This window comes from Pipistrellus hanaki, assembly GCF_964339955.1.
Source record: "Pipistrellus hanaki genome assembly, chromosome: 1".
NCBI lineage: Eukaryota > Metazoa > Chordata > Mammalia > Chiroptera > Vespertilionidae > Pipistrellus > Pipistrellus hanaki.
The window spans coordinates 16,202,016-16,227,186 of record NC_140503.1 but is presented as its reverse complement, the minus strand read 5'-3'; the positions used below and the strand labels follow the sequence as shown (position 1 = coordinate 16,227,186).

At 38.9% G+C, this 25,171-nt stretch overlaps 1 protein-coding gene across 1 annotated transcript in view; it reads right to left on the bottom strand.

Moving 5' to 3' along the window:
• The window catches only part of GTF2A1 (general transcription factor IIA subunit 1), a 37,874-nt gene that overhangs the window by 4,357 nt on the left and 8,346 nt on the right, over window positions 1–25,171 (bottom strand). The window contains exons 3-8 of the mRNA XM_084891686.1: window positions 18,645–18,849; window positions 15,695–15,759; window positions 11,566–11,641; window positions 9,656–9,789; window positions 4,650–4,970; window positions 3,408–3,497 (exon numbers count right to left, since the gene is read on the bottom strand). Coding sequence (XP_084747812.1) covers window positions 3,408–3,497; window positions 4,650–4,970; window positions 9,656–9,789; window positions 11,566–11,641; window positions 15,695–15,759; window positions 18,645–18,849 — 891 coding nt within the window. The remainder of the gene's footprint in view (window positions 1–3,407; window positions 3,498–4,649; window positions 4,971–9,655; window positions 9,790–11,565; window positions 11,642–15,694; window positions 15,760–18,644; window positions 18,850–25,171) is intronic.

Here is a 25,171-nt window from a genome sequence, read left to right as displayed (position 1 = left end):
TGCATTTGCAAATTAGTTTTTTAAATGAGATATAATTGACAAGTACCATTCTATTAGTTTCAGGTGTACAATAAACATATAATCCAATATTTTTATACATTGAGAAATAATCACAATCAAATCTATTTAACATTCATCACCCACAGTCACAACTTTTTCTTGTGATGAGAATTTTTAAAATCTATTCTCTTAGCAACTTTCAAATATACATTACAGTAATATTAGCTATAGTCATCATGCTGTACATTATATCCCTTCATCGATTTATTTTATAACTGGAAGTTTGTACCTTTTGACCACCTTCACCCATCCCTCACTCCTCACTTCTGGCAATCATCATTCTACCCTTTGTAACTATGAGTTCAGTTTGTTTTAAAAGATTAAACATATAAATGAGATCATTAGAGAGTGAAAGGGAAGTGGGGAGATAGAAAGAGAAACATTAATGTGTGAGAAACACATGAATTGGTTGCCTCCCACACGCATCCACTATTAGGGCTGGGGATTTCATCTGCAACCGAGGTATGTGCACTTGACCAGAATCGAACCCCTGACCCTTTGGTCCGCAGGCTAGGGCAAGATTTCATTCTCTATGATGACTGAGTGTTATTCCATTATCTGTATTGCTATTATATATTGTATATCTCATTATTTCTTTATCCATTCATCTATTGATGGACACTTATGCTGTTTCGATGGCTTGGCTAAAATGTCGCAATGAGCCCCGCCCCGCATGGCTCAGTGGTTGAGCATTGACCTATGAACCATGAGGTCACAGTTTGATTCCTGTCAAGGCACATGCCCCAGTTGCAGGCTTGATTCCCAGTGTGGGAGCATGCAGGAGGCAGCTGATCAATGATTGTCTCTCATCACTGATGTTTCTCTCTCTATCCCTATCCCTTCTTCTCTGAAGTCAATTTTAAAAAATGTATTTTTTTTTAAATGTTGCAGTGAACATAGGTGTCATACATCTTTTCCAGTTAGTGTTTTTGTTTCCTTTGAAAACACCCAAAAGTGGATTTGTGGGATTATATGGTAGTTCTATTTTTTATTTTTTTAAGAACGTACATACTGTTTACTATGTTGGTTGTAGCAACTTACATTTCCACCAACAGTGCACAAAGGTTCCCTTTTCTCCACATCCTTGCCAGCACATTACTTTCTTTTTTCTTTAATAGGTAATGTTAATGAGGTAACAGCTTACTATGGTTTTGATTTGTATTTCCCTGATAACTACTCATGTTAATAAGGTCCTATTCAGGTACAAATTGGCCATTCGTATATTTTCTTTGGAAAACTGTCTATTCAGATCTCCCCATTTTTAAACCAGACTGTTCTTTTGCTATTGAGTTGTATGAGTTCTTTATGTATTTTGGATATTAACTCCTTATCATATGTGTGATTTGCAAATATTTCCTCCCATTCAATAGGCTGCCTTTTCATTTTATTATTTCCTTTGCTGTGCAGAAGCTTTTTAGTTTGATGTAGTCCACTTGATTAGTTTTTGTTTTATTTTGTTTTTATCAAATAAAAAACCAGACTGATGTTAAGGACCTTACCAACTAGGAATTTTTAGCAGTTTCAGGTCTTAAGTCTTTCATGCATTTAGTTGGTTTTTGTGTATGTGTGATAGGTTTTCCCAATACCATTTATTAAAGAAATTGTGTTTTATGCATTGTGTATTCTTGGCTATTTTGTCCTAACAAATATGGATGGGTTTATTTCTGGTCTCTCTTTTCTATTCCATTTATCTATGTGTCTGTTTTTATGCCAATACCATACTGTTTTGATTACTACAGCTGTGTAATACAGTTTGAATTCAGGAAGCATGATGACTGAACCTTTTTTGTTCTTTCTCAAATTTACTTTCGTTGAAGGGTCTTTTGTGGCTCATACAAATTTTAGGTCTGTTCTGTATCTGTTGAAAATGTCACTGGATTTTAATAGGGAATGCACTGGGAATCTGTAGATTGGTAGTATAGGTATTTTAATAAATTAACTATAAATGCAACATAATTTATAGATTTATTATAAATTTAATTACTGTAGCCAGAAAACAAATTTAATTCCAAATTAGATGTTTAACAAATAACATAAAATCTCAACAATAATGCCAGTAACTATAATAAAAATACTTGGAAAGTAGCACCCTTTTTAAGAATTAAGTAAATAAGGAATCAAGAGCCAATTCTCACAGAATCTCATTTAAAAATTCCTTAATGATACCAAAATACAGTAGAGCTAAATAACTTTTAAAATAATTTTAGTAAGAATGTATATGTTTGTTAGTTATCAGTCTTATTACTGATAGTTCTTTCCTTAGTAATAAAAAAAAGTTGCAGAGATTTAATTAAAACCTTGTAGTTTTGAGGTAATTTAGACTAGATAAAAAAATAGAATTATGTTAAAGGACAATTCAAAAGTAGTTCTGTTTACTTTGTTAACAAGTTGGGACTTAACAACTCCAAAATTTCATTAATAACTTATTTTTAAAATATAAAGCTATACAAATTAATTTCTCCGTGTATTAATTTCTTAGTCTACAGAGGCCCAGTGCACAAAATTCATGCACAGGGGAGGAAGGGTTCCCTCAGCCCAGCCTGCACCCTCTCTAATTGGGGATGTGCGACTGCCAGTTATCCCTCTTTCAATCTGGAACCGCTGGCTCCCAACAGCTCACCTGCCTGCCTGCCCAATAGCCCTAACTGCCTCTGCCTGCCAGCCTGATCTATCCTGTCCTCCCCTGCAGGCCTGCCTGCCTGATCTCCCCTAACTGCCCTCCCTTGCTGGCCTGGTTAACCCCAACTGCCCGCCCCTCCTCCCCCATGGCCTGATCTCACCCCCAACTGCCCTCCTTTGCTGGTCAATTTGGTTCTGATTGTTCAGTTTCTATGCCAGTCAGCATCAAAAACTCTGCCTGCTAGTCAGCCATTGGCTCCCCACAGCACCCAGATTTGGTTCTGATTGGCCGGTTTCTATGCCAGTCAGCATCTCTGGACCTATTGACAGGGCCTGATTAGAGGTGCAGCTGCTGGCCAGAATGAGAGAGAAAGAGCTGATCAAAAGCTGCCTCAGAGGCCAGGGATCAGTCCCTGCTTCTCTCTTCAGGCCTCTCTCTGACCCAGATTCACAGCTCCCTCAGCAGTCAGTGCCACAGCACCCAGTGATGACTGCAGGACTGACTTCCAGTTGGTCGAGCCTCTGTCATTACTGGTCATTACAACCCAAGTTTTTTACATATTAGGATTATATACTAAACTATAACAATGTTCTCATTCATTTACTGTTTATACTAAAAATAAAAGATATCAATCAGTTGTCCAAATATTTGAACAAGTCAGAAAGGATGATTTAGCAAAGTAATTATAACAGAAAAACTGTCAGAAATCTGATGATAAAATGCTTACCTTATCATATTGGCATACAACCACATTTTCAGTATCAAAGAGTTCCTGTCCTTCCTCATCACTCACATCATCTTCACTATTGAGGGGCTCCTACAAATAAAGAGAGTTTATTTTTTCATACTTCATGCATTATTAGCAAAGGGCCCTTTATCTTCAATGAAAATAAACACAATACCTTAATATGCTTTCAGAACTCTAATATTCAATGAAAATAAACACAATGACCTTGATGTTCTTTGAAAACTAAGGGCCTGACAGGCACATATACTGAGTGGCCATATTATTAGGATATTTGAACGCATAATAATCTGGCCAGTGTATATTCTATTGTATATAATAAAAGGCTAATATCCAAATTGTCCACTCTACCAGGAGTTCAACCAGCAGGCAGGTTGGCCAACCACCCATACCCATATCCTCTCCCCATGACCAGGCTGGCCGGACCCCACCCATGCATGAATTCATGAACCGGGCCTCTAATACATATATACATACATACACACACACACACACACACACAGTGGCCAGATTATGCATTCAGAAATCATAATAATCTGGCCACTCAGTGTATGTATACCACTAACATATTGTTAATCGGCTGCATTGACTTAATGCTACTAAAATTCCAGCAAAAAATTAAATATAATAATAAAAATAGTTAAGCTATAACTAATAAGTCTAAAATAATGTTTAATTTTACTTCCTTTATTCTTTCAAGATAATACAAGATAATTCTCTGTAATAGCTGTTTAATATGTTTAGACATGGCCTGGATGCGTTGGTTCACTGGTTAAGCATCAACCTATGAACCAGGAGGTCACGGTTTAATTCCCCAGTCAAGGCATATGCCCAGGTTGCAGGCTCAATCCCCAGTGTGGGGCACACAGAAAGCAGCAACCAATGATCCTCTCTCATCTTTCCCTGATCAGACCAGTCGCCTCCTGCCTAAGCTGTCAGTAGAACATCCCCTGAGGGCTCGCGGACTGTGAGAGGAGGCAGGCTGGGCTGAGGGACCCTCCCCACAGTGCACAAACTGGGCCTCTAGTATTTTATAAAGAAAAATGCAACAAGAACAATATAAAACCTTAAGTTAGAACAATCTAACTATATATTTAAAATCCTATGTTGTATGGCAGCCTAACAGCCTCTGAAAAAATAGAATATAATTTAAGTTTGGCATCACGTAAAAGAAGGAATGGTTACATAGCTTCTAACTTCAAGTTTTTTTTATTAGAAACTTACCTCTTCTACCTGCCCATCTTCAGCTCCATCTTTCTCTTTGTCTTCCTCCTCATCGTCATCATAATCCTCTTCTTCATCTTCATCTTCTTCAGATGATGTATCCCCAGTTCCATCAACTTGTAATACCAATGGAGCCTGTTGTTGAGCAGGCTGGGCCTGTGGTTGCTGTTGGCCAGCTGCAGTTATCTGTGCTTGTGCTGGTGTAGGAGCCGCCACTGTTGTAGGTATAACTTGAGTCTTATTTCCTGTAAATAAGATTTGCTGAGGCTGGATGATGACACCTGTCTGTGGTGAAATCCCTCCAGGAAGAGGGGCCAAAACCTAAGGAAAAGAAGACCAAATGTTAGAAACTAATTAAAAGAATCAAGGAACTCAGTTTCATTACTTGGTATATAAATGCTGAAGAAACACATAGTTAAAACTAGAAAGCACAAAAAAATGTTTAGTGTAATGATCCACTAATTTTCCATTTTACCAATCAAATTTCTAAGGAAAAAAGATTTTCTGCAGATAACTACTTCACTTGTCAAACATTTATTCCCTCTTTATTAGACAGGATAGGAGATAGGATGCCAGATTCCAGGCCAAGAGTTACACAAGTTAGTAGTTTTATTTTCTTCATGTAGGGAGATGTTTAGTAACTTTCTAAGCTTGTAGTCACCAAAAGGCAAAAGGTGAACCTAGGCTGCTACTCTTTTCTCTTATTTTGATGCTACACTGCCTCTATGAAGAACCCTGCACTGAAAATCTGAACTTCTGAGTTCAAGTTTTATATAAGATCACAGACGTAAGATCTAGCAGAGGCAAACTGTTTAACTTCTCTTGGCTTTAGTTACCTTATTGTTAGACTAGGATTAGTATAACTCTGGCTACAAATTATAAACACCTGGCAGATTAAAAAATACTGATACATAGGCTCCATGCCTAATATTCTGATTTAACTAGAGGGCTGATGCATGGGATGTCTGGGGGGAGCAGGCCAAAGCCAGCAAGCAGACATTCTCCGAGGGGTCCTTAGCACTGCTGCGAAGTGGAAGAGGCTCCCACCACGGCCACTGCGCTTGCCAGCCGTGAGCCCAGCTTCTGGCTGAACAGCACTCTGGCTGAGAGGCACTCCCGCTGTAGGAGTGCACTGACCACTGCCCCCCGCCCCCTGGTGGCAGGTGAGCATCATAGTAATGGTTTGTTGTTCTGTTTGGTCACTTTGCATATTAGTGTTTTATTATATAAAACTAGAGGCTCAGTGCATAAAATTCATGCATTGGGGGAGGGGGGCGGCATCCCTAAGCCCGGCCTGCACCCTCTCCAATCTGGGACCCCTCAGGGAAGTCCAACTGCTGGTTTAGGGGCATTAACTCCAGCCATTAGGAAAATCACACAGAATGTCCTTGACATATACAAACAGTGTGGTTTTATAAGTTGTTTTAATAATAATGGCCATTCCTTTAAATAATATCTGCTTACATATAATACAGCTGATACTATGTGAATTCAGAACATTAATATCACAAAATTATAAAAGGCTGTAGTGGAAATAACCTTGAATTGTCTAGTCCAAACTTTTATAAATGTTGGAATTCTCTTTTCAAAGATTTTGAATACTTTTTGTCCTAAGAAGTTTAACCAACTCTGAGGCAGCCCATTTTCTGTGAAAGGACTTGGGGACACTGGCAGCAGGTGCGCGGAGCGTCCGGACCAGCCTGAGGGCGGGTTTGGCTACACCACATGCCTGCTGCCCCTCTAGCAGGGCTGAAAGGACTGGGGTACTCCAGCAGCAGGCAAGTAGCATGGCCAGACCTGCTTAGAGGTGGGTCTGGCCATGCCACACACCTATCGCCCCCATCTTGTGGCTATGGGTGCCGCTATGTTTGTGACGGTGTGATGGTCTATTTGCATGCTCCCTCTTTATTAAGATAGGATAGAGATAAAATCTTTTCATCTTAAAGTTCCTAATCATGTATCCACAGCTGAAAAGTACCAGATCAGATGATGTCTAAAGTTCCTTCCAACTTCTGCATTCTAAGATTCTAAAGTAAACCACAACTTTAAAAGAACATATTAATAGCCCTAATCCGTTTTGCTCAGTAGATAAGAGTGTCAGCCTGCAGACTAAGGGTCCCAGATTTGATTCTGGCCAAGAACACATGCCCGGGTTGTGGGCTCAGTCCCCAGTGTGGTGTGTGCAGGAGGCAGCTGGTCAATGATTCTCTCTCATCATCGATTTATCTCTCTTTCTCTCCCTATCTCTCTCTCTCCCTTCTTCTCTGAAATAAAAATAGTTTTTAAAAAGAACATATTAACGAATATTAATTGGATGTTACAATGAACTTTTTTATAACTAGAGTTAATAATAAGCAGATAATGTCCAGTAATTAAAAAAAAACAACTGAATGGCAACTATTTGCCATTAGGTTCAAGGAATGCAAAAATAATGAGATAGTATTTCCCTTAAGAAGTTTATAGATTAGTGGTGCAATAGACAAAGAAATAACTTAAAAACATAGATGTAACAGAAGGATGAGATGATGTTATGAGAACACCAGACAGATGATTAAATTCTGCTTGGAGATCAAGGCATGGTCAGGGAAGCCTTCTTACTAGGTAATACTTAAGTGTCTATGTGTGCTTTGGGAGATTAGCCAGGCTTTTCTGTTTGTTTGGTGGGAGCAGAGGGTATTGCAAGATGGAAGGCTAAATGCAGCATTCTAAATATAATAGAAGAATAACATAAAATGGGACCCAGAAGTAATAGCTGGACAAAATTTGGAAAGCTATGATTAGGCTGGATTAATGCTCTGCTCTTACCTCTATTATCAGACTATTATTAGAGGCCTGGTGCATGAACTTTGTGCATGGGAAAGGGGTCCCCTCAGCTCGGCATGCACTCTTTCCAACCTGGGACCCCTCAAGACCTCTATCTCCTAACCACTCACCTGCCTGCCAGCCTGATCCCCCTAACTGCTCTCTCCAAACAGCCTGTTTGCCCTAACCGCTCTCCCCTGCTGGCCTGATGCCCCTAATTGCTCTCCCCTGCCTGCCTGATTGCCTCTAACCTCCTCTGCCTTTGCCCTGCCAACATGGCTTTGTCAGGAAGGACATACAGAAGGACATCTGGAAGGTCATCCAGAGGCTGTTCAGTCTAATTAGCATATTACCCTTTTATTAGTATAGATGCCACCTTGTCCTAAAAATGCAGGTTGTTCCCAGGTTTTCCTATGTGGAAGGGGAGCCTGCAGTAGCATCCTGGGTTCTAACCAGGGCCTATGCGCTTGTGCTGTATCTCAGCAGATGCGATTCCTAATAGAAGACTCTTAGATGTACCCTGAACATTTCTATCCAATTTGCCAAATCATCCTCCAAAAAATGTTGAACCACTTTAAACTCCCACCAGCAACCGTACATGTGTCCTCTGACCCACTTTGATGCCAATATCATTGATTTCTCCCGTCAGCCAAGACTGCTTGGTACTTGAGCAAACCTCATTGTTCAGCTGGGAACTTGATTTCCCGAGACAGACTTATGGAGGAGGAAAAGTAGTTCCTCTACCTTTCTGAGTTCTTAGTGGAGGCCCTTTAATGAAAGACAGATCACCAAGAAAAAAAAAAAGTTCATTAACATGTGTACCTCAGGTATATGTGGGAGATCCCGGGGAAAAATGAGTAACTCCCCAAGGTGGCTTAGAATGCAGATTTAAATACCTTCCTCCTAGGGAAAGGGAACTGGAGATGTAGGCCTCTTAGAGGAGAGTAAATGATTTTTAGGAAAGATGAATGGGGGTGGGGGGAAATAGTAAGTTTGGATGTGATGTCAACTTCTACTCTCCTGTCCTGTGACAGGAGTCAGTCTTCTCTGCCTGACGACACTTCTCCCATCAAGGGGACCTACGACATTTAAGCTCCTTTTGGGGGGTCCGATTTCAGGCAGATAAGGAGACATCAGTGAAAGCCTCTGCATGCATTTGCTGTTTTTCAAGCATCTGCAGCTCAAGATCATCAATATAACAACACAGCATATACTGGGGTGGCATGTTCTCTGACCTTCAGAATAAACCCAACAAAAGCTTTGTTTCTTCTTTTAGATGATTTGCCACAGTAGCGTTATTCCCTGGAGATGGTATTCTGACCAGAACTTCCTGGGAGTTGTCATAACATATCCTGTGCTTGTAGAAAGGTGTGGACCACATCACTAAATAAACCAGGGGCAGTTTTCTCATCTTGTGGAAAGGGAGATAAAGTTATAATAGTTTATCTCCCTTTCTACATGTTTCTTTTAAGTTTGTGTCTCTGCTGCCTTCCCAACTCCCCAAGCACTGTGGTGGAGGGGCTTGGGGCTGCTGGATGCCAGCTTCTCTTCGGGTTTATGTCTCTGATCCGGCCCCCAGCAGCTCCAGCGCCACCTGGCCGCTATGGGCATTGCCATCTTGGTGGGTTAATTTGCCTCCTCTCTGATTGGCTGGTGGGTATAGCGGAGTGATGGTTAAATTGCATGTTTCTCTTTTATTAGTATAGATATTGACACTAGAGGCCTGATGCACAAATTCCTACACATCTGGGGTCTGGCGGGCGCATCCCAATCATGGCCAATTGGGCAGAACCAGCCAGGGGGGAGGGGCCGTGGGCAGTTGGCAGGCTGACCCCACCCCCTGGTTGAACTCTGGTTGAACTCCCAGTTGAGGGAACAATTTGCATATTATACTTTTGTTATATAGGAGGATTGTGTCTTTCTGTCATCTGCTTCTTTTTTAAAGTATCTAAATTCCTCAAGAAAATAACCACTTCTCTTTCATTTTTGTCCTCACAGTAATACCAGCACATAAATAGATTTGTTAACTTTGATCTAAACAGCAGCTGAAGCAGATAACAACTGTAAGTATGACAAAAAATAAACCTGAAGAGTTAAAAAAAAAAAAAGATGAAAAAAAATCTTATAAATTATGCTGATGAGTGTAGACATTTTCTAATTCATACAGAAGAAGAAAAAAGAACCCATGCTGATCATTCTTTTACCTGTTGAATAACAGGAGCCTGTACTCCACCAGGCTGCATTTGTGGTATAACCTGTTGTTGTAGAACCACGGACTGCTGAGGCTGAAAGATATACTGAGCACCGTTGGCTGCTCTGACCACTTGAAGAAGTTGGCCTAAAGCAAAAAGTATATATTCCAAGTTATCTTCTCAAATAAATGAATTCATAGTGAATGTCTAACCACCAAAGGCTCTAGAAATTATCAAGTCAAAAGACTAAATTTTAAAGGCTGTCATTCAAACACAGTAAACTATAATCCTTAACTCCTCTGACTTCCATCCATGTTCAAATACATTACTTAAAATGTTTTTATTTTCCTTATTTATCACTCTTACAAAGCTGTCTTCCAATAAAATTCTAACAGCAGATTATGGGAGTTGATTAAAAGCTTACACTATCTTTGCTAACATGTTAGGAATCATGAGAGTAATATGTCAGATCAGACATTTAAAGGCTGTTCATTTTTAAAGCTTTAAAAAAATAAAAGTATGTCAAAACCGGTTTGGCTCAGTGGATAGAGTGCCAGCCTGCGGACTGAAGGGTCCCGGGTTCGATTCCGGTCAAGGACATGTGCCTTGGTTGTGGGCACATCCTCAGTGGGGGGTGTGCAAGAGGCAGCTGATCAATGATTCTCTCTCATCGATGTTTCTAACTCTCATTCCTCTCTCTTCCTCTCTGTTAAAAATCAATAAAATATATATTTAAAAATAAATAAATAAAAGTATATTAGATAATATTTTGAACCAAATCACACTATTTAGCTTCAAAAATGTTTAAAAGTAATAAAGTAATAAAAGTTTGCTGAACCAATTATCATTGTCACATAACATTAATAGCATGACTGACATATATACAAAACTGAATCTTTCTTATATGATGGTTTAAATGACTCAGAATCTTGAATTAATTAAAAAGTGAACAATTATATTTTATTAAAATACCAGAGGCCCAGTGCACAAATTGGTGCATGTGCAGGGTCCCTCGGCCTATCCAAGGATTGGGGCAATCCGGGAGGCCTGCAGGAGGTTGGCCAGCTGTGGGAGGTTGGCTGTGGGAGCACACTGAGCACCAGGGGGCAGTTTCTGCATTGAACGTCTGCCCCCTGATGGTCAGTGCACATCATAGCTACCAGATCAACCAATCAGTTGGTCATATCGGTCACTTAGGCTTTTATAAATATAAATATAGCAAGATAAGCCCCTAGTTTGGTTTTTACAAATTTAGAAATTAACAAAATAATGAGAAATCACATAATTAAGTTTAAAGAGAAAATACTTAAAGTCCATGTAAGTTCTTCAAACATTAATATTCCAAAAATCCCAGTAAATTTTGTCAGTCTACACAGAGATACTATGTAAAATAGAATGGAATAAACTTGCTCTTAAGATACCATAAGAATGAAGTGTTTAGTTTGATATTACAAATTCATTCTAATGACTCAAATTTAACTTATTTGGTAGGTTAAATTAGTTTATCAAAAAACTAAGCAAATAATTTCTATGCAATCATACTTCATTTAATCATAGAATTCTCAAAAGCGCAAGTACAGTTCTCATCTTCTATACTTTATTCTCAACAATAATTACAGTATATATGCTATAGCACTTGGATCATCTTATTTTAACCCTTTGCACTCTGCTGTCCCCTCTCAGGGGACATCGGAATTCTAGCATATCACTCGGATGTCCCCTCTCAGGGGACATTGCAGTTTATTAGTGATTACGAGGAATTGAGTTATTTCAACGCACTCCACCGCAAAGTAGCGTCGAGTAGCTGGTAGCCAATGTCCAGAATGGTTCAGAGTGCAAAGGGTTAAAAATCTAAGCCAAATGGTAAAAGAAATTAAGATTTTCTGTTATACATATATAATGGTTCCACTATTTCTAATTACCTGAATTTGTTAATATCTGTTGAACAGGAGTCACACCTGCAGGGAGTGCTAAGGTGGCAGCTGTAGCAGCAGCACTCTGAAAAAATAAAGAAAAAGAAAAAATCAAAACCAGGAACTCAGCTTATTTCTGGCATATTTTAACAGTATTTGAAGTTTACTGTTTAATATTTACTAAAATGAAAAATTCTAACAATGGTACAATGACCACCTAGCCTAAATGCCTTACTTAATTAGTTGAAGCTTAAATTGAGTAGATTAATATTATTAATTTGTTTTTCCCTAGACAATGTGTTCTTAATAAATCCCACCCATACTAATAATGCTGTATAACATATCAAATATCCATTCTAGTATTTTCTTTCCTACTCTGGTTCCATATTCCCAAAACCTTATTGCAAATTAACATACGGTACTTGAGCCTTGGCTGCTATGCACAGTGGTTACAGCATCAGCCTGCACATCAAGGAGTTAAAGGTCTGATTTTTCTGGTCAAGTGCAGGTTTGATGCCCGACTTGGTTGGGGCATGTGTGGGAGGCAACCAACCTATATGTCTCTCACATCAATGTTTCTCTCTCTCTCTCTCAATTTATGTCTCTCACACATCAATGTTTCTCTTTCTCCCTTCCTCTCTTAAAAAAAATAATAACTCAATAAAAACATTTCCTTAGATGAGGATTAAAAATTATATATGGAAGTATACTCTGAACTTCTTTAAATTCAGGAGAAATTCTTGAGTTACTGCTCCTAGAGACTTCTCCCCTTCCTCCAAAAGAATCACACAGTCTACTTTTCAGTTCTGTGCTCAAAGCATTTCCATGTACCTCACTATGATATATATAGGTAGATTTTCCCCGCCCCCTTCAAATTTTTTAAGATACAAAGCCTTCGTATAACTCAATCTAATCTACACATTTTTTTTAGAAACACCTCTATTTGAATAAGCTTCAAGAAATAGAACTGTGGCTAGGAGATGCTAATGTAGAAGTCAACAAAACTTGGAAAATTAATCTCAAGTAAGTTAATGATACTACTACTATCTAGTCTAGGCTCTAGGTATAGCTCTCCAAGAAAATATGCTTTTTTTAATTTTATTTTTTATTAAATTATCTGTGTATAAAATATGCTTTTTGTTACCACTTGATAAGCATAGTAATTTTGACATCTTAGGTCTGAAATTCCCACTAGTTCCTAGAATCCAGCTGTAGCCCTTCGAGCTCTATTTATCAAATTCAGGATATTCAATTACCCAATTTCAAATAAATCTAGCCTGTATAGGCAAATGAAAAGTAATTTACACTTTAGGAATCTATTAATAACCACTTATTATTAAGAAATATAATCGCCTATAATTCATATAAGATAAATCTCCTTTCACAGGCAAACTGACAATAGTTTCTATGCAGCACATGACTGTATTGCCACTTGCACACACCTCTGTACATTCAAGTTGGTATTAATAAATATCTGTTGAGTGGTGTACCATATAAAAACCATCTTTTATCAATGTCTACTGAAAATTTCTTTTTGTATTTTATGAAGTAGCGCTACCATAAATAATGCATTACAGCAATCATTTCATTAAAAATAACTTGCAAAAGTGGTTTGATATAAAGTACTGTTTTCTAAGTTCCCTGAAATAGTGCTCTAATACCACTATCCCATATATTTACAAAATTACATCATTTTTATTTATGTTTATTTCCAAAGCATACAGCCATTTAAAAAAATCAAAACATGGCTCAGTGGTCATGATTTGATTCCCAGTCAGGGAACATGCCCAGGTTGTGGGCTAGATCCCCAATGTGGGGCGTGCAGGAGGCAGCCAACCAATGATTCTCTCTCATCGTTGCTGTTTCTCTTTCTTTCCCTTCCTCCCTAAAATCAATAATAAAAAATATACTTTAAAAAAAAAAATCAGGACTGTTTTAGTGGATATCTCTAGATCAGAAATAATAATGAAAATAAAAACTCAAAAACTTTTATCTGTAAAAAGTTTATATTGATTATGCTTCAGAACATGCCAAATATATGGAGCAAACACTGAAAACATCAAATGCTGAATTACACAATATAAATGCTAATACATTTTATCGAACTCTGATATAAAAATAGGCATGCTCTTCAGAATCAAGGAGGTGTAACAAATCAGTAAGAGATGACATTGACTTTGCCCAGGTCTCTTTAAACACATTCTCTACCACAAAATTTAAAAATCTTCAAAATTAGCCCTAGCTGGCGTTGGCCTGCAGACTAAAGGATCCCGGATTTGAATCTGGTCAAGGCACATACATTGGTTGCAGGCTCCTCCCAGTCCTGGGCCCTGGTCAGGGCTCATGCTGGAGGCAAGCAATCGATGTGCTTCTCTCACATCAATGTTTCTCTCTGTCTTTTCCTTTCTCTTCTACTCTCTCTAAAAATTGATGGAAAAATATCCTCAGGTGAGAAGTAACAAAACAAAACCTTCAAAATTAGATGAGCTTACTACTACAAGTGATTTTACCAAACTTGTTTTAAAATGACATAAATTGCCCTAACCAATTTGGCTTAGTGGATAGAGCGTTGGTCTGTAGACTCAAGGGTCCCAGGTTTGATTCCGGTCAAGGGCATGTACCTTGGTTGTGGGCACATCCCCAATAGGGGGTGTGCAGGAGGCGGTTGATCAATGTTTCTCTCTCATCGATGTTTCTAACTCTCTATCCCTATCCCTTCCTCTGTGTAAAAAATCAATAAAATATATTAAAAAAATAAAAATAAAAATAAAATGACATAAATTATTCTCTAGGAAAACAGTCCCAATAGTACCACCTGCAATATGAATCCTACAGTGAGACTTTTATTTTTAAAGGTGAAGGTTAACTTGGGGACTTGAATTCAAAATAAATATTTTTCGAATAATAAAAATTACCGTGAGAAATACTAGGCATGGGATTTTGTGATTTTCATACGGAAGAACTGATGCCAACAACTTAAACTGAAAATACAATAGGAATTCTGATTTTTCAAGAACTTTAAAATTACAATTTCTATTTCCATGCACAATTTGCAATTCTGCCAAGTTATGAATTTCTAAGGCTGGTATACATAAAGAAGTCATTTGTCTAGTAGGTAAACCCTGCTTCCTATCTAGCCTATAAATCACAACTGAGCTTCGAGGGTCACTATTCATTATTTACCAAATCTAAATGATTTTTTCAAATATTGCTTTTTCTTAAAAAAAATAAAACAAAAAACTGGATCTGAAAAAATATATCATTGCTAGCACTAAGCTAAAAGATTTTTTTTTTAAAATGATTCTTATCTTTAAATAAAAGATTTGGCTAAGTTGAAGAATAAAATGTCAGAGCTGAGATACCACTGACAATCTATATATTTTAAATAAAACAAAAAAGCTATTTATGAGAAAGTGCTAGAACAACTACTGTTTTACTTTTTTAATCTTTAAGGATATAAATACTTCTCAAGGATCTGAAGGGGGGGAGGTCTTTCAATTTTACTACTATACTATACTACTTTTGATAGAAAATACTATCTGCCCTAAGTAAAATTTGAATACTTGACTACCTTCAAAGTTCTGTGGATATCCATTAGAAGTATCTGAAGTCTAATGTATAATAACTGCAACTGGTTAAAATGCATTTTAAAGTAGCAGTTTATATATTATAATAAAACTTATTAGGCTATGCTACCATTAAATCTTAACATTTTTTAAATGCTTGATCTTAAAAACAGAATTTTGAAGTACCTAAACATTTTTAAGTTTTTAATTCGTAACATTCCTGACATCTTGCAGTTAATGGATCTTAACAATGGAATTTTTGCAAATGAACTATAATTGGCATGCTTGGAAGGTCCCCTAAACCTCTTTTCCAAAAATAGCAGGGACTGAAATAGCTCCCACAAAGCATCACTCTTTTGATATTCCCTTCTTGTGACTTTATGATCCTCAAGGTCCAAGTATCAAGCTAAACTTTAGGTTTACTTCTAAATCCAATATTTAGAAAACCAAATAAAACAGTCATTTTGCTCAAGCCTTGAATAAACTTTGCTAATACACAATCAACCTAGGCATAATCACAATTTTAGTTAGAATAAGTTGAGCCAAACATAGTGCTATGTTCTGAATCTTACCATGTTTGATGCATTCATATGCTGTATCAGCTTAGAATCAGGAACAATAACTTGTGGCGCTGCAGCTATTAAAAACACAAGCATACATGTGAACAAGGAACTATGAGGCTATTTCATAATCATAAGAATGCTAAACAATGCTGAAAACTTTTTAATGCTTTTCATGTTTTCTTCATTCAATTGCACTCAACCATCTGATATCTCAGAATGTCATAAATGGCAACCTTATTTAAGTGTAAAAGGAATTAAGTGTTTGATTCTGCAAATTTCAGAGAATAACAGATAATCCCATCATCCTAATATTCTCTGAGTGAAGAAAATCAAATTTTAATTTATGATGACCTAAAATCCTAGTGCCAGGGCTGAAGGCAATAGGAGGAACAGTCATCAAAACAGATTGAAAGGATAAAATTATTTGAAACACGTTATAGAATAAAAGCAAACATTAGAAGTCTTACTGTATTTTCCGGCGTATAAGACGACCCCCTAATTTTACAGTTAAAACATAGGTTTAGGCCTATATTCGCTGTATAAGACTACACCGCACTTCAAAGAAAAGACTTACTTTGCCGTCAAGATCTGCAGGTAATTTTTGTGCAATTTTCATCTTTTGCCCTCAATTTTCGGTTGACTCTTTTTCGTTTCAAAAGTCGTCTTATACGCCGGAAAATACGGGTATTTAATATAATCCGTAAAATAACCCAGACAGACATTTCTGCTGTGCATCACCATCTATATATTCTCAAACCAAGAAAATAGCTAACTAAACAGTTACCTTAAAATAATATTTTCATTTACCTTCATTCTCCTCTCCAATAACAAAACTCAAATGCCCAGGTGGTTTTATAACTGAATACAGCAGTCCGCCCTCATCTGAGAGGGATCTGATCTGATAACTGAGAGAGCCACTACGTATGCAGCCTATACAGCATGGATCACTGGACAAAGGAATGATTCACATCCCAGACAGTACGAAGCATAACAGCTCAAGATTTCATCATGCTACTCAGAGTGGCACACAATTTAAAACTTGTGAATTATTTATTTCTGGAATTTTCCATTTAATGTTTTCAAACCACAGTTGACCACAGGTAACTGAAACTACAAAAAGCAACACGGCTTATAAGGGAGGACTACTCTACAATTTGCCATGATAAAAAGCCTATATAATAAAGAGGTAATATGCAAATTGAACATCACTCCAACATACAAGATGGCCACCCCCGTGTGGTCAAAGATGGTTGCCACAAGACGGCCAGCAGGAGAGGGCAGTTGTGGACAACCAAACCAGCAAGGGAGAGCAATTGGGAGGGACCAGGCCTGAAAGGGAGGGCAGTTGGGGGCGATTATGCCTGCAGGGGAAGGCAGTTAGGGGTGACTGGGCCAACAAAGGAGGGCAGTTGAGGGTGACCAGGCCTGCAGGAGAGGACACTTGGGGGGAACTCAGGCCTGCAGGAGAAGGCAGTTGGGGGGACCAAGCCAGCAGGGGAGGGCAGTTGGGGGGCACCAGGCCAGCAGGGGAGGGCAGTTGGGGGGCACCAGGCCAGCAGGGGAGGGCAGTTAGAGGCAATTGGGCTGGCAGGGGAGAGCAGTTAGGGGCAATCGGGCCAGCTGGGGAGCAGTTAGGCATAGGCATTGATCAGGTTGACAGGGGAGTGGTTAGGGGGTGATCAGGCTGGCAGGCAGAAGCGGTGAGGGGCAATCAGGCAGGCAAGCCGTTGGAAGCCAGTAGTACTGGATTGTGAGAGGGATGTCTCATATTGGAGAGGGTGCAGACTGGGCTGAGGAACCCCTCCACCCCCATACACAAATTTCGTGCACTGGGCCTCTAGCACTTATTATATGGAGCAATAGAGCTTCTTAGCTTTTTTCAAGAGTCAGATATTCCTCAGCTTTGAAATGTTGTAAGAGGTATTTCACAAAGCCTTTATAAGGCTTCAATGAAACAAAATCTATAAAATGACTTACTTCAATGAAACAAAAGGCTTCAATGAAACAAAATCTACAATATAGAATTAATTTCTTTTCAGTGAAGAGTGGATATATAACATTTTAAAAATGTTAAAAAAAAAAAAAAAAAAGTATTTACAGATTGTCTCCATACTGCTTTATACTTCATACCTCATAGTACAAAGCAGTATGGACACAATCTGTAAATGCTTATTTTTTTTTTTACATTAAAATGCTATATATACACTCTTCACTGAAAAGAAATCTAATTCTATTTAGACTTACATAAATTACTAAGAAATTGAAATTTAATATTGCCAAAGTATAGTTTTAAAAATCCTCCACTGTTTAATTAAGTCCTTCTAATATTTACCTTTATTTACAAAATTTAAACTCAAATGTCTTTGAAGGAAAAAGTCAGTTTCATAAAGAAAGCAGACCAAGATTTTAACTACATAAAACAATGAAACAGTAAATAAACCTTTATAGATCTTATTTTAGGAAATTCACCATTATGTAGCCTTTTCAGAAGAAAGTATCAACAGACTTATCTGAACACCAAAGGCCCATTGCACAAAGAATCGAGCAAGAATGGGCCTCCCTTCCCCTGGCTGCCAGCAGAAGCCAAGCCTCTTCAGTCTTCAGTGGTCAGTCTTCACTCAGGCTGGAGCAAAGACTCTACACCTGCACATGCAAATTAACCTGCCATCTTTATTTGGTTAATTTGCATACCCTTTACTAATTGGCTGGTGGGCTTTGCAGTGGTGTGGTCAATTTGCATCTTTCTCTTTTATTAGTGTAGATGTTAGGCTTTCAACTCATGAATTACTTGTCATTATTATACAAATAGGATCCACATTTTATATAAATTTATGTTAATACAAATACATATACCCTCCTCAACCAATAGAAATGAGAAACACAGAGTATTTATTTCTCTTTGAAAATGACAAATTTCATCTCCAAGTTGTAAGTAGGAAAACATATCTAGCCTCCTCACCTTGCTGTGATGCAGGAATGAGGACCTGTTGAGTCTGCGCTTGCTGAGGTACTGCAGGCTGTGGTTGAGCTTGCTGGTGGTGGTGATGATGGTGATGCTGCTGTTGCTGGGTTTGATGCTGCTGTTGAACTTGCAATAAAAGCTGCTGCTCTTCTGAATGAAATCCATCTACTGCTCTAGACTGCATTAGTTTATTCTCCCATAGCTAAGACAAAGAACATTAAAAATTTCTAAGTAAAAGTCAGGGAAGATAACTCCAGACATTTTGTTTGTTTATTAGTTGTTTATAAAATCCTTCCATTTTCAAAACTGATACAACTACAAAAATCAACCAATCTCTCTTACCCAAGTGTATGCATCAATAAAAACTAATTTTTTAAGTATCTAACCTCGTTTTTGCTATTTTATAGTATTAAAGAATTGTTTCTTTTTATACAATATTTCAACAAACTTTCTATGGTAATTCATTAGTTATTAGGCATATTTTCATATAAGCAAATTTTTAGTAATCAAAGAAAATCCTTTTCTATACTAAATATACTGTTACCTATTTCCATGGAAATCTTTCCTAAATACGTTTTCTAACTCTTAAATAGCATGCAAAACATAAATCCATCCTATCTGATCTGAACAATGAGAAACATTACTGAGGCAATCCTCAAGTTAGAGAAGCCCAACTTCCCGTCTCACTAATTCTACATTATGAGAGAGAAAAAATAAATGCCTAATGCTTTCAGCGGTATTCTCAACCCGCCACACTTCTTCAACTTCCCCTCTCCTCTTCCATTATGTCAAGAATTGACAATCTTTTTCTGCTTAGCCACTTCTATTTTCTCATCGCTCCCTAAGAGAATTTCTGAAACCAAGTAAAAAAATTAGAAGTGAGCAAATAGAGAAGAAAAAGTAAATATTTACAACAATTCCATCCTTCTCCCGAACATATTTCTTCTCTATCAGGTAGTGTTCAATCTAGAGAGCCTCAACCGTTATAAAAAATTGGCAAAGAAAGTTAAACTAGTCCTGGCCAGGTAGCTGGGTTGGTTAGAGTATCATCCTGATATGTCAAGGTTGTGGGTTAGAACTTTGGTCAGGGCTCATATAAAAATCAACCAATGAATGCATAAAAAAGTGGAACAACAAATCAATGTGGGTTGGTTTTCTCTCTCTCTCTCTCTCTCTCTCTCTCTCTCTCTCTCTCTCTCTCTCTCTCAAATCTATTTTAAAAATTAATGAATAAAAAAGTCACACTGTCCCTTAAACATATAATGAAATTTAATTCAGTCATTTTGTGTGTGTACACACACACACACACACACACACACACACACACTTTGTTTTCTCCCCCAGACTCTAATCTTGGGATATTGCCTAAATCAGGGGTCTTCAAACTACGGCCCGCGGGCCACATGCGGCCCGCAGAGGAGTCTGATCCGGCCCGCCAGGTTTTTTGGGCAGTGAGCGCAGCCGAGGTGTTACAGTAGGAATTAGTAGTTCATATAGTCCGGCCCTCCAGCTCTCTGAGGGACCGTGATCTGGCCCCCACTTTAAAAAGTTTGAGGACCCCTGGCCTAAATCATCTGAGAGGCTTCTATCAGATTTTTCAAGAAGCTCCCTTTGCCATACTTACAAGGATTTTTATAATCTCCTGACACCTCCACCTGTTCTAGATTTGTATCTACATGCTACTAGCAATTCCAGCACATCTCTAATGACTTAATAAAAAAGTAAACTAAAGGTCAATTTCCCAGGGCAACAATCCCCCTAACAGTATTCAGCCTTGCCTGAAGACTGTTGTTAAAGAGACTATATCTTATGGGTTGTTGTGAGGCCTAAATAAGATATCTATGTAAAACATTTCTCACAGTCTAGCATAGTCAGTGCTCAGTAAATGTTAATTATTAAAATTACAATTATGGTAATATTAGAGCATTACACCAGATAGTTTGGGTTTGGCCACTAATTGACTTTGACAAATAATTTTTCTTTCTTGAGCATTTTCCTTATCTAAAAGAGAACAGGTTGAATTATATTATACTTCTAAACTCACTTCCAGCTAATAAATCTAAGTCTCTGTAAATCCCAGACTAAAAACAGCTAAGGTTCTTCCCAAATTACAAAGGACTACTTTTTGGGAGCCCATGTTGTGCCTGATTCATCTCTGTAAAGTGGCCACCTAACATGGCACACAGTAGCAAAATAGGCATTTAATGCATTCCATGAAAAGTAGTTTCTGTCCAGCCAGAGTGGCTAAGCTGGTCAACTGATGCACCACAAGGTTGCTGGTTCAATTCTCGGTGAGGGTAAAAGCCTGGGTTGCAGGTTTGATCCTTGGTTGGGGCGCATAAAGAATACAATCGATCAATGTTTCTCTCTCTCTCTGTCTTCCTCTCCCTAAGCATGTCCTTGGTTAAGGAAAAAAACAAACAAAAACAGTTTCTGTGAGCTAAAAGTCAAGGTGAAAAAACTGTACAAAGCATTAAATTTAAACCATAACTTTTAAATTTAATGCTTCAAATTTATTACCTCCAATTGGTCTACCCACTGCAATATGACGCCATCTCATGAAGCATCCATGGTAATGGCAAATTCTAAGTGAATACATATTATGTGTTGCTAATTGCTGGGTACCACCACTCACCTAACCTTCCAAGTCAATGGCCTATGAGTCAGAATCCACTCCAAATCCCCACCATTATCAAATTTCCTTTCCAAAGCATTGTTCCAATCTACCCTTGCTATGGCCCTGGTTCAAGTCTTTTACTCCCCACCAGTACTACTGCAAAGTAATTACTGAGCTCACTGAGCTTCCACATCAAGTCCTACATCCTAAATATAATTATGCTAGACACTGTTAGTGGCATTGAGAACAGACAGTGAACAAGTCTAACAAAAATCCTTGACTTCAAAGTACATTCTAGTGGAAATTTCTCCTTCCAGCCGGTCTTCTGTAAATCAGTGGTCCTCAAAATGCAATCCTGGGGCCAACAGCCCTTAAGAACTTGTTAGACATACTAATTCTCAGGCGCCACCCCTGACCTACTGAATCAGTAAATCTGGGGGTGGAGCCACAAATCTCTTTTAATAACCTATCCAGGTTATTCTGATGTGTGTTAAAGTGAGAACCAGCCAAGACCATTTTGGCTCAGTGTATAGAGCGTCGACCTGCAGACTGAAAGGTCCCGGGTTCGATTCCGGTCAAGGGCATGTACCTGGGTTGCGGGTACATCCCCAGTAGGGGTTGTGCAAAAGGCAGCTGATCGATGATTCTCTCTCTTTTCCTCTCTGTAGAAAATCAATAAAATATAATTTAAAAATAAAAATAAAATAAAGTGAGAACCACTGCTTTAAAGTCTAAATCAATGTTTTCCAAACTGCAGATCACAACCCTTAATGGATTATTAAAAGTCAATTTGGAATTTTTTTTTTTTTTTTTTTTTTTTTTTTTTGCAAATGCAATCAAATAAAAAGAAAATATCAGACTGTATCCTTGTCAAGTCAGACCCTCTGGAACAGTAGTCCAAAAATCTGCATATTAACAGATAATCCTTCTCACTCTAAAGACTAAGCTTCATATGGTATATACCACCTCTCCATCTGCTACTATGACTTATACTCTATTTCCTAATGGTGCCAAACTACTTGCAGTTCCCTGAATATAGTATACATATCTCCTGTCTGAGCCTCATGATGGGCAGTATTCCCTCATAATTCCCAAAACAATGCAAATATCAAAGCTATATGGCCTCCAAGAAACCTCTCACTGCCTCTATGCCTTAAGAGATGTTTCAAAAATATACTTTTCAAGCCCTGGCTAAATAGTTCAATTGGTTAGAGCACTGTCCCAACACTCCAAGGTCGTAGGTTGATCCCTGGTCGGGAATATAAGAATCAACCAAAAGCCCTTGCTGGTGTGGCCCTGTTGGCTGGGCATCATGCTGTGTACCAACGGTTGCCTGTTGGATTCCCAATCGAGGGGCATGTAGGAGGCAGCCCATGAGTTTCACTGTCACATTAATGTTCCCGTCTCTCTCCCACCCTCTTTATCTTCTCTCTCAAACCAATAAAAAATTTTCAAATAAAATAAAAATATTGCTATACTTTTCACACATCACTTAAGAACTTGTTACACATACTAATTTAAAAATTAGAGATGTCTACAACCCCTACTAAAAAACTCCTTTAGGGCCAGAAACTATGTGTTATTCAGGAGATAACAAAATGACCAATAATTTACCAGATGTCTAATATTAATTCAAAATAGAGAAGAGAAAACAAACTATTATCTTCTAGAATAGTGTTTCTCTATAAGATGCTACTGACATTTGGGGCAGAACAATTAATTCTTTTTTTCTTTTCTTTATTAAGGTATTACATGTGTCCTTATCCTCCCATCTGTAGATGAGTGGATTAAAAAACTGTGGTACATCAACACAATGAAATACTATACTGTGGTAAAAGAGAAGGAATTTTTATCATCTGATCGAGCAGAAGATAAACTGAGTTTCAGATCTGTCTCCAAATTCAGGAAAGTTTTCTGTTTTACTGAGAAGAAAGGATATATTTTCTGTCTCCTATATTGCTTGCTGTTTGGATATGGGTAGTTCTCAGTCTAGAAATCAAGATGACTTTATCATTCACTTTAAAAAGAGGATTTCTAGACTATCATACCCACCCATAGTCACTCACCAATCCAAAACACAGTTTACACTCAAATATACATTTACTAAAAATTAAGACTATGTTTTATGTCTTTCCTATCTCCCATAGATAACACACTAAAGTAGGGTCAGTGTTTTAAGAGATAACCTCAAGAATAAAGTTGAAATTTTTTAAACACCTCCCTTCCTGCATTACCTAAATTTCAAATTACATGCACACTCATTCATTTTAATTCATAATCAAATTAATCGCTGAATCTTTCAAAGCCATATGGAAGCTATGCAAGTTTGTGAAATAGCCAAAAAGGAGGAAAGGGCTAGGGCTAATGACAAAGTCCCTTATAAACCATAAAATACAAAATTAATTTTAGTTTTTATTAGCAAAAAATGTTTAAAACTGCAGGATTCAGAACAGTAGCCACTAACCACACACGGCAATTTAAATGGAAATCTATACTAATGGAGGAAGATGCTGGGACACCATCACATAATGACCGTTCAGCTGGGCGGGAAGGGCTGTGAGGCCTCCGGGCAGGACTCTGGATCTCATGCGATTTTTGTCCCACCCAGCCAGACTCCCCTGTGACCCCGCAGCAGCCGAATCCAGACACAGACCCAGGGTTTACTAAACTTTACTGAAGCTGCTCCCTACACCCCAACCCCCTGCCCCATGCTGCACACAGCAGGGTGCCCCAGCAGCCTCCTGACTGGCAGGTGGCCGGAAGAGCAAAGTGGGGCAGGGGTAGCAGGGAGCCACTGAGGGGAGGGGCGGCCAGAGCCAAGTTCCCAGGGGTCTGAGGAGAGTGTCTGACAGGAGCCAGGAACTGCAATGAAGAGGAAGCGGCCACAGGGAACTCTTCCAATCCCCCTGCACAAACACCCTACCCTAGCCCCTGCACCCCCCGGGGAGACGGGCAGACTAACTGGAAGGGGAGAAAACCCAGCCTCGGGGGTAGCCACAGCCCACACCTGACTCCTGATCTCTTCCTCCGCCAGCTCCCCACTCCACTTCATCCCCCCCCCCCCCCTCAACACACATCAAAATCACGCGCCCACCCGAGGCACTTGGAGGACTTATAGCTGCCAAACAGCCATGTACAATTTAAAGAATGGCGCTAAGCAGGAAGGTTTGACAGTTACTCCCCTTTTGGCCTCACTGCCCCGCTAGTGCCCCGCAGCCAGCGCCTCCAGGGATGACCACCCCTACAGGGCTGCTGGCCAGAGCCTGCTCCTCCGAAGCCTGCAGAACCCTCTGCAAAGCTTCAATAGCTACAGTCTCAGGAAGCAATCATGCCCTCCTCCCCTAATCAGCACCTGCTACCTGCGAGGGTACCCATGGGCTTAATAATCCCTTCCCGGTTAGGCATCACTTACTTGGTGTAACATTTCTAGGTTTATTACCTCAGAACCTCCTCATGACAACCCAGTGAGGTAGGTGGAGAAGAGATCACAGTTCCCATGGTATATGCCTATGTATTCAGTAATGCAGCTCAGAGAGGAAAAGTCTCAAACCCAGTGGTTCCCAAGGTGCAGCACATGCCCCACAGGAGGGCAATATGATTTTAAGTGAGGGCAAATCAAGAATGTGTAAATAGTGAATTTTTTGCATTTCCTATGGCTCTAAGGGGCCTCATCTATAGCATATCCTATATAATAAAAGGCTAATATGCAAATCACTGAATGGTGGCATCACTGATCACTATGATGTGCACTGACCACCAGGGAGCAGATATTCAATGCAGGAGCTGCTTCCTGGTGGTCAGTGTGCTCCCACAGGGGGAGAGTTGCCCACTAAGCTGTCAGTCAGACATCCTTAGAATTGCCACGCAGGCGCGAGAGGCTCCCAGCACTGCCACTGTGCTTGCCAGC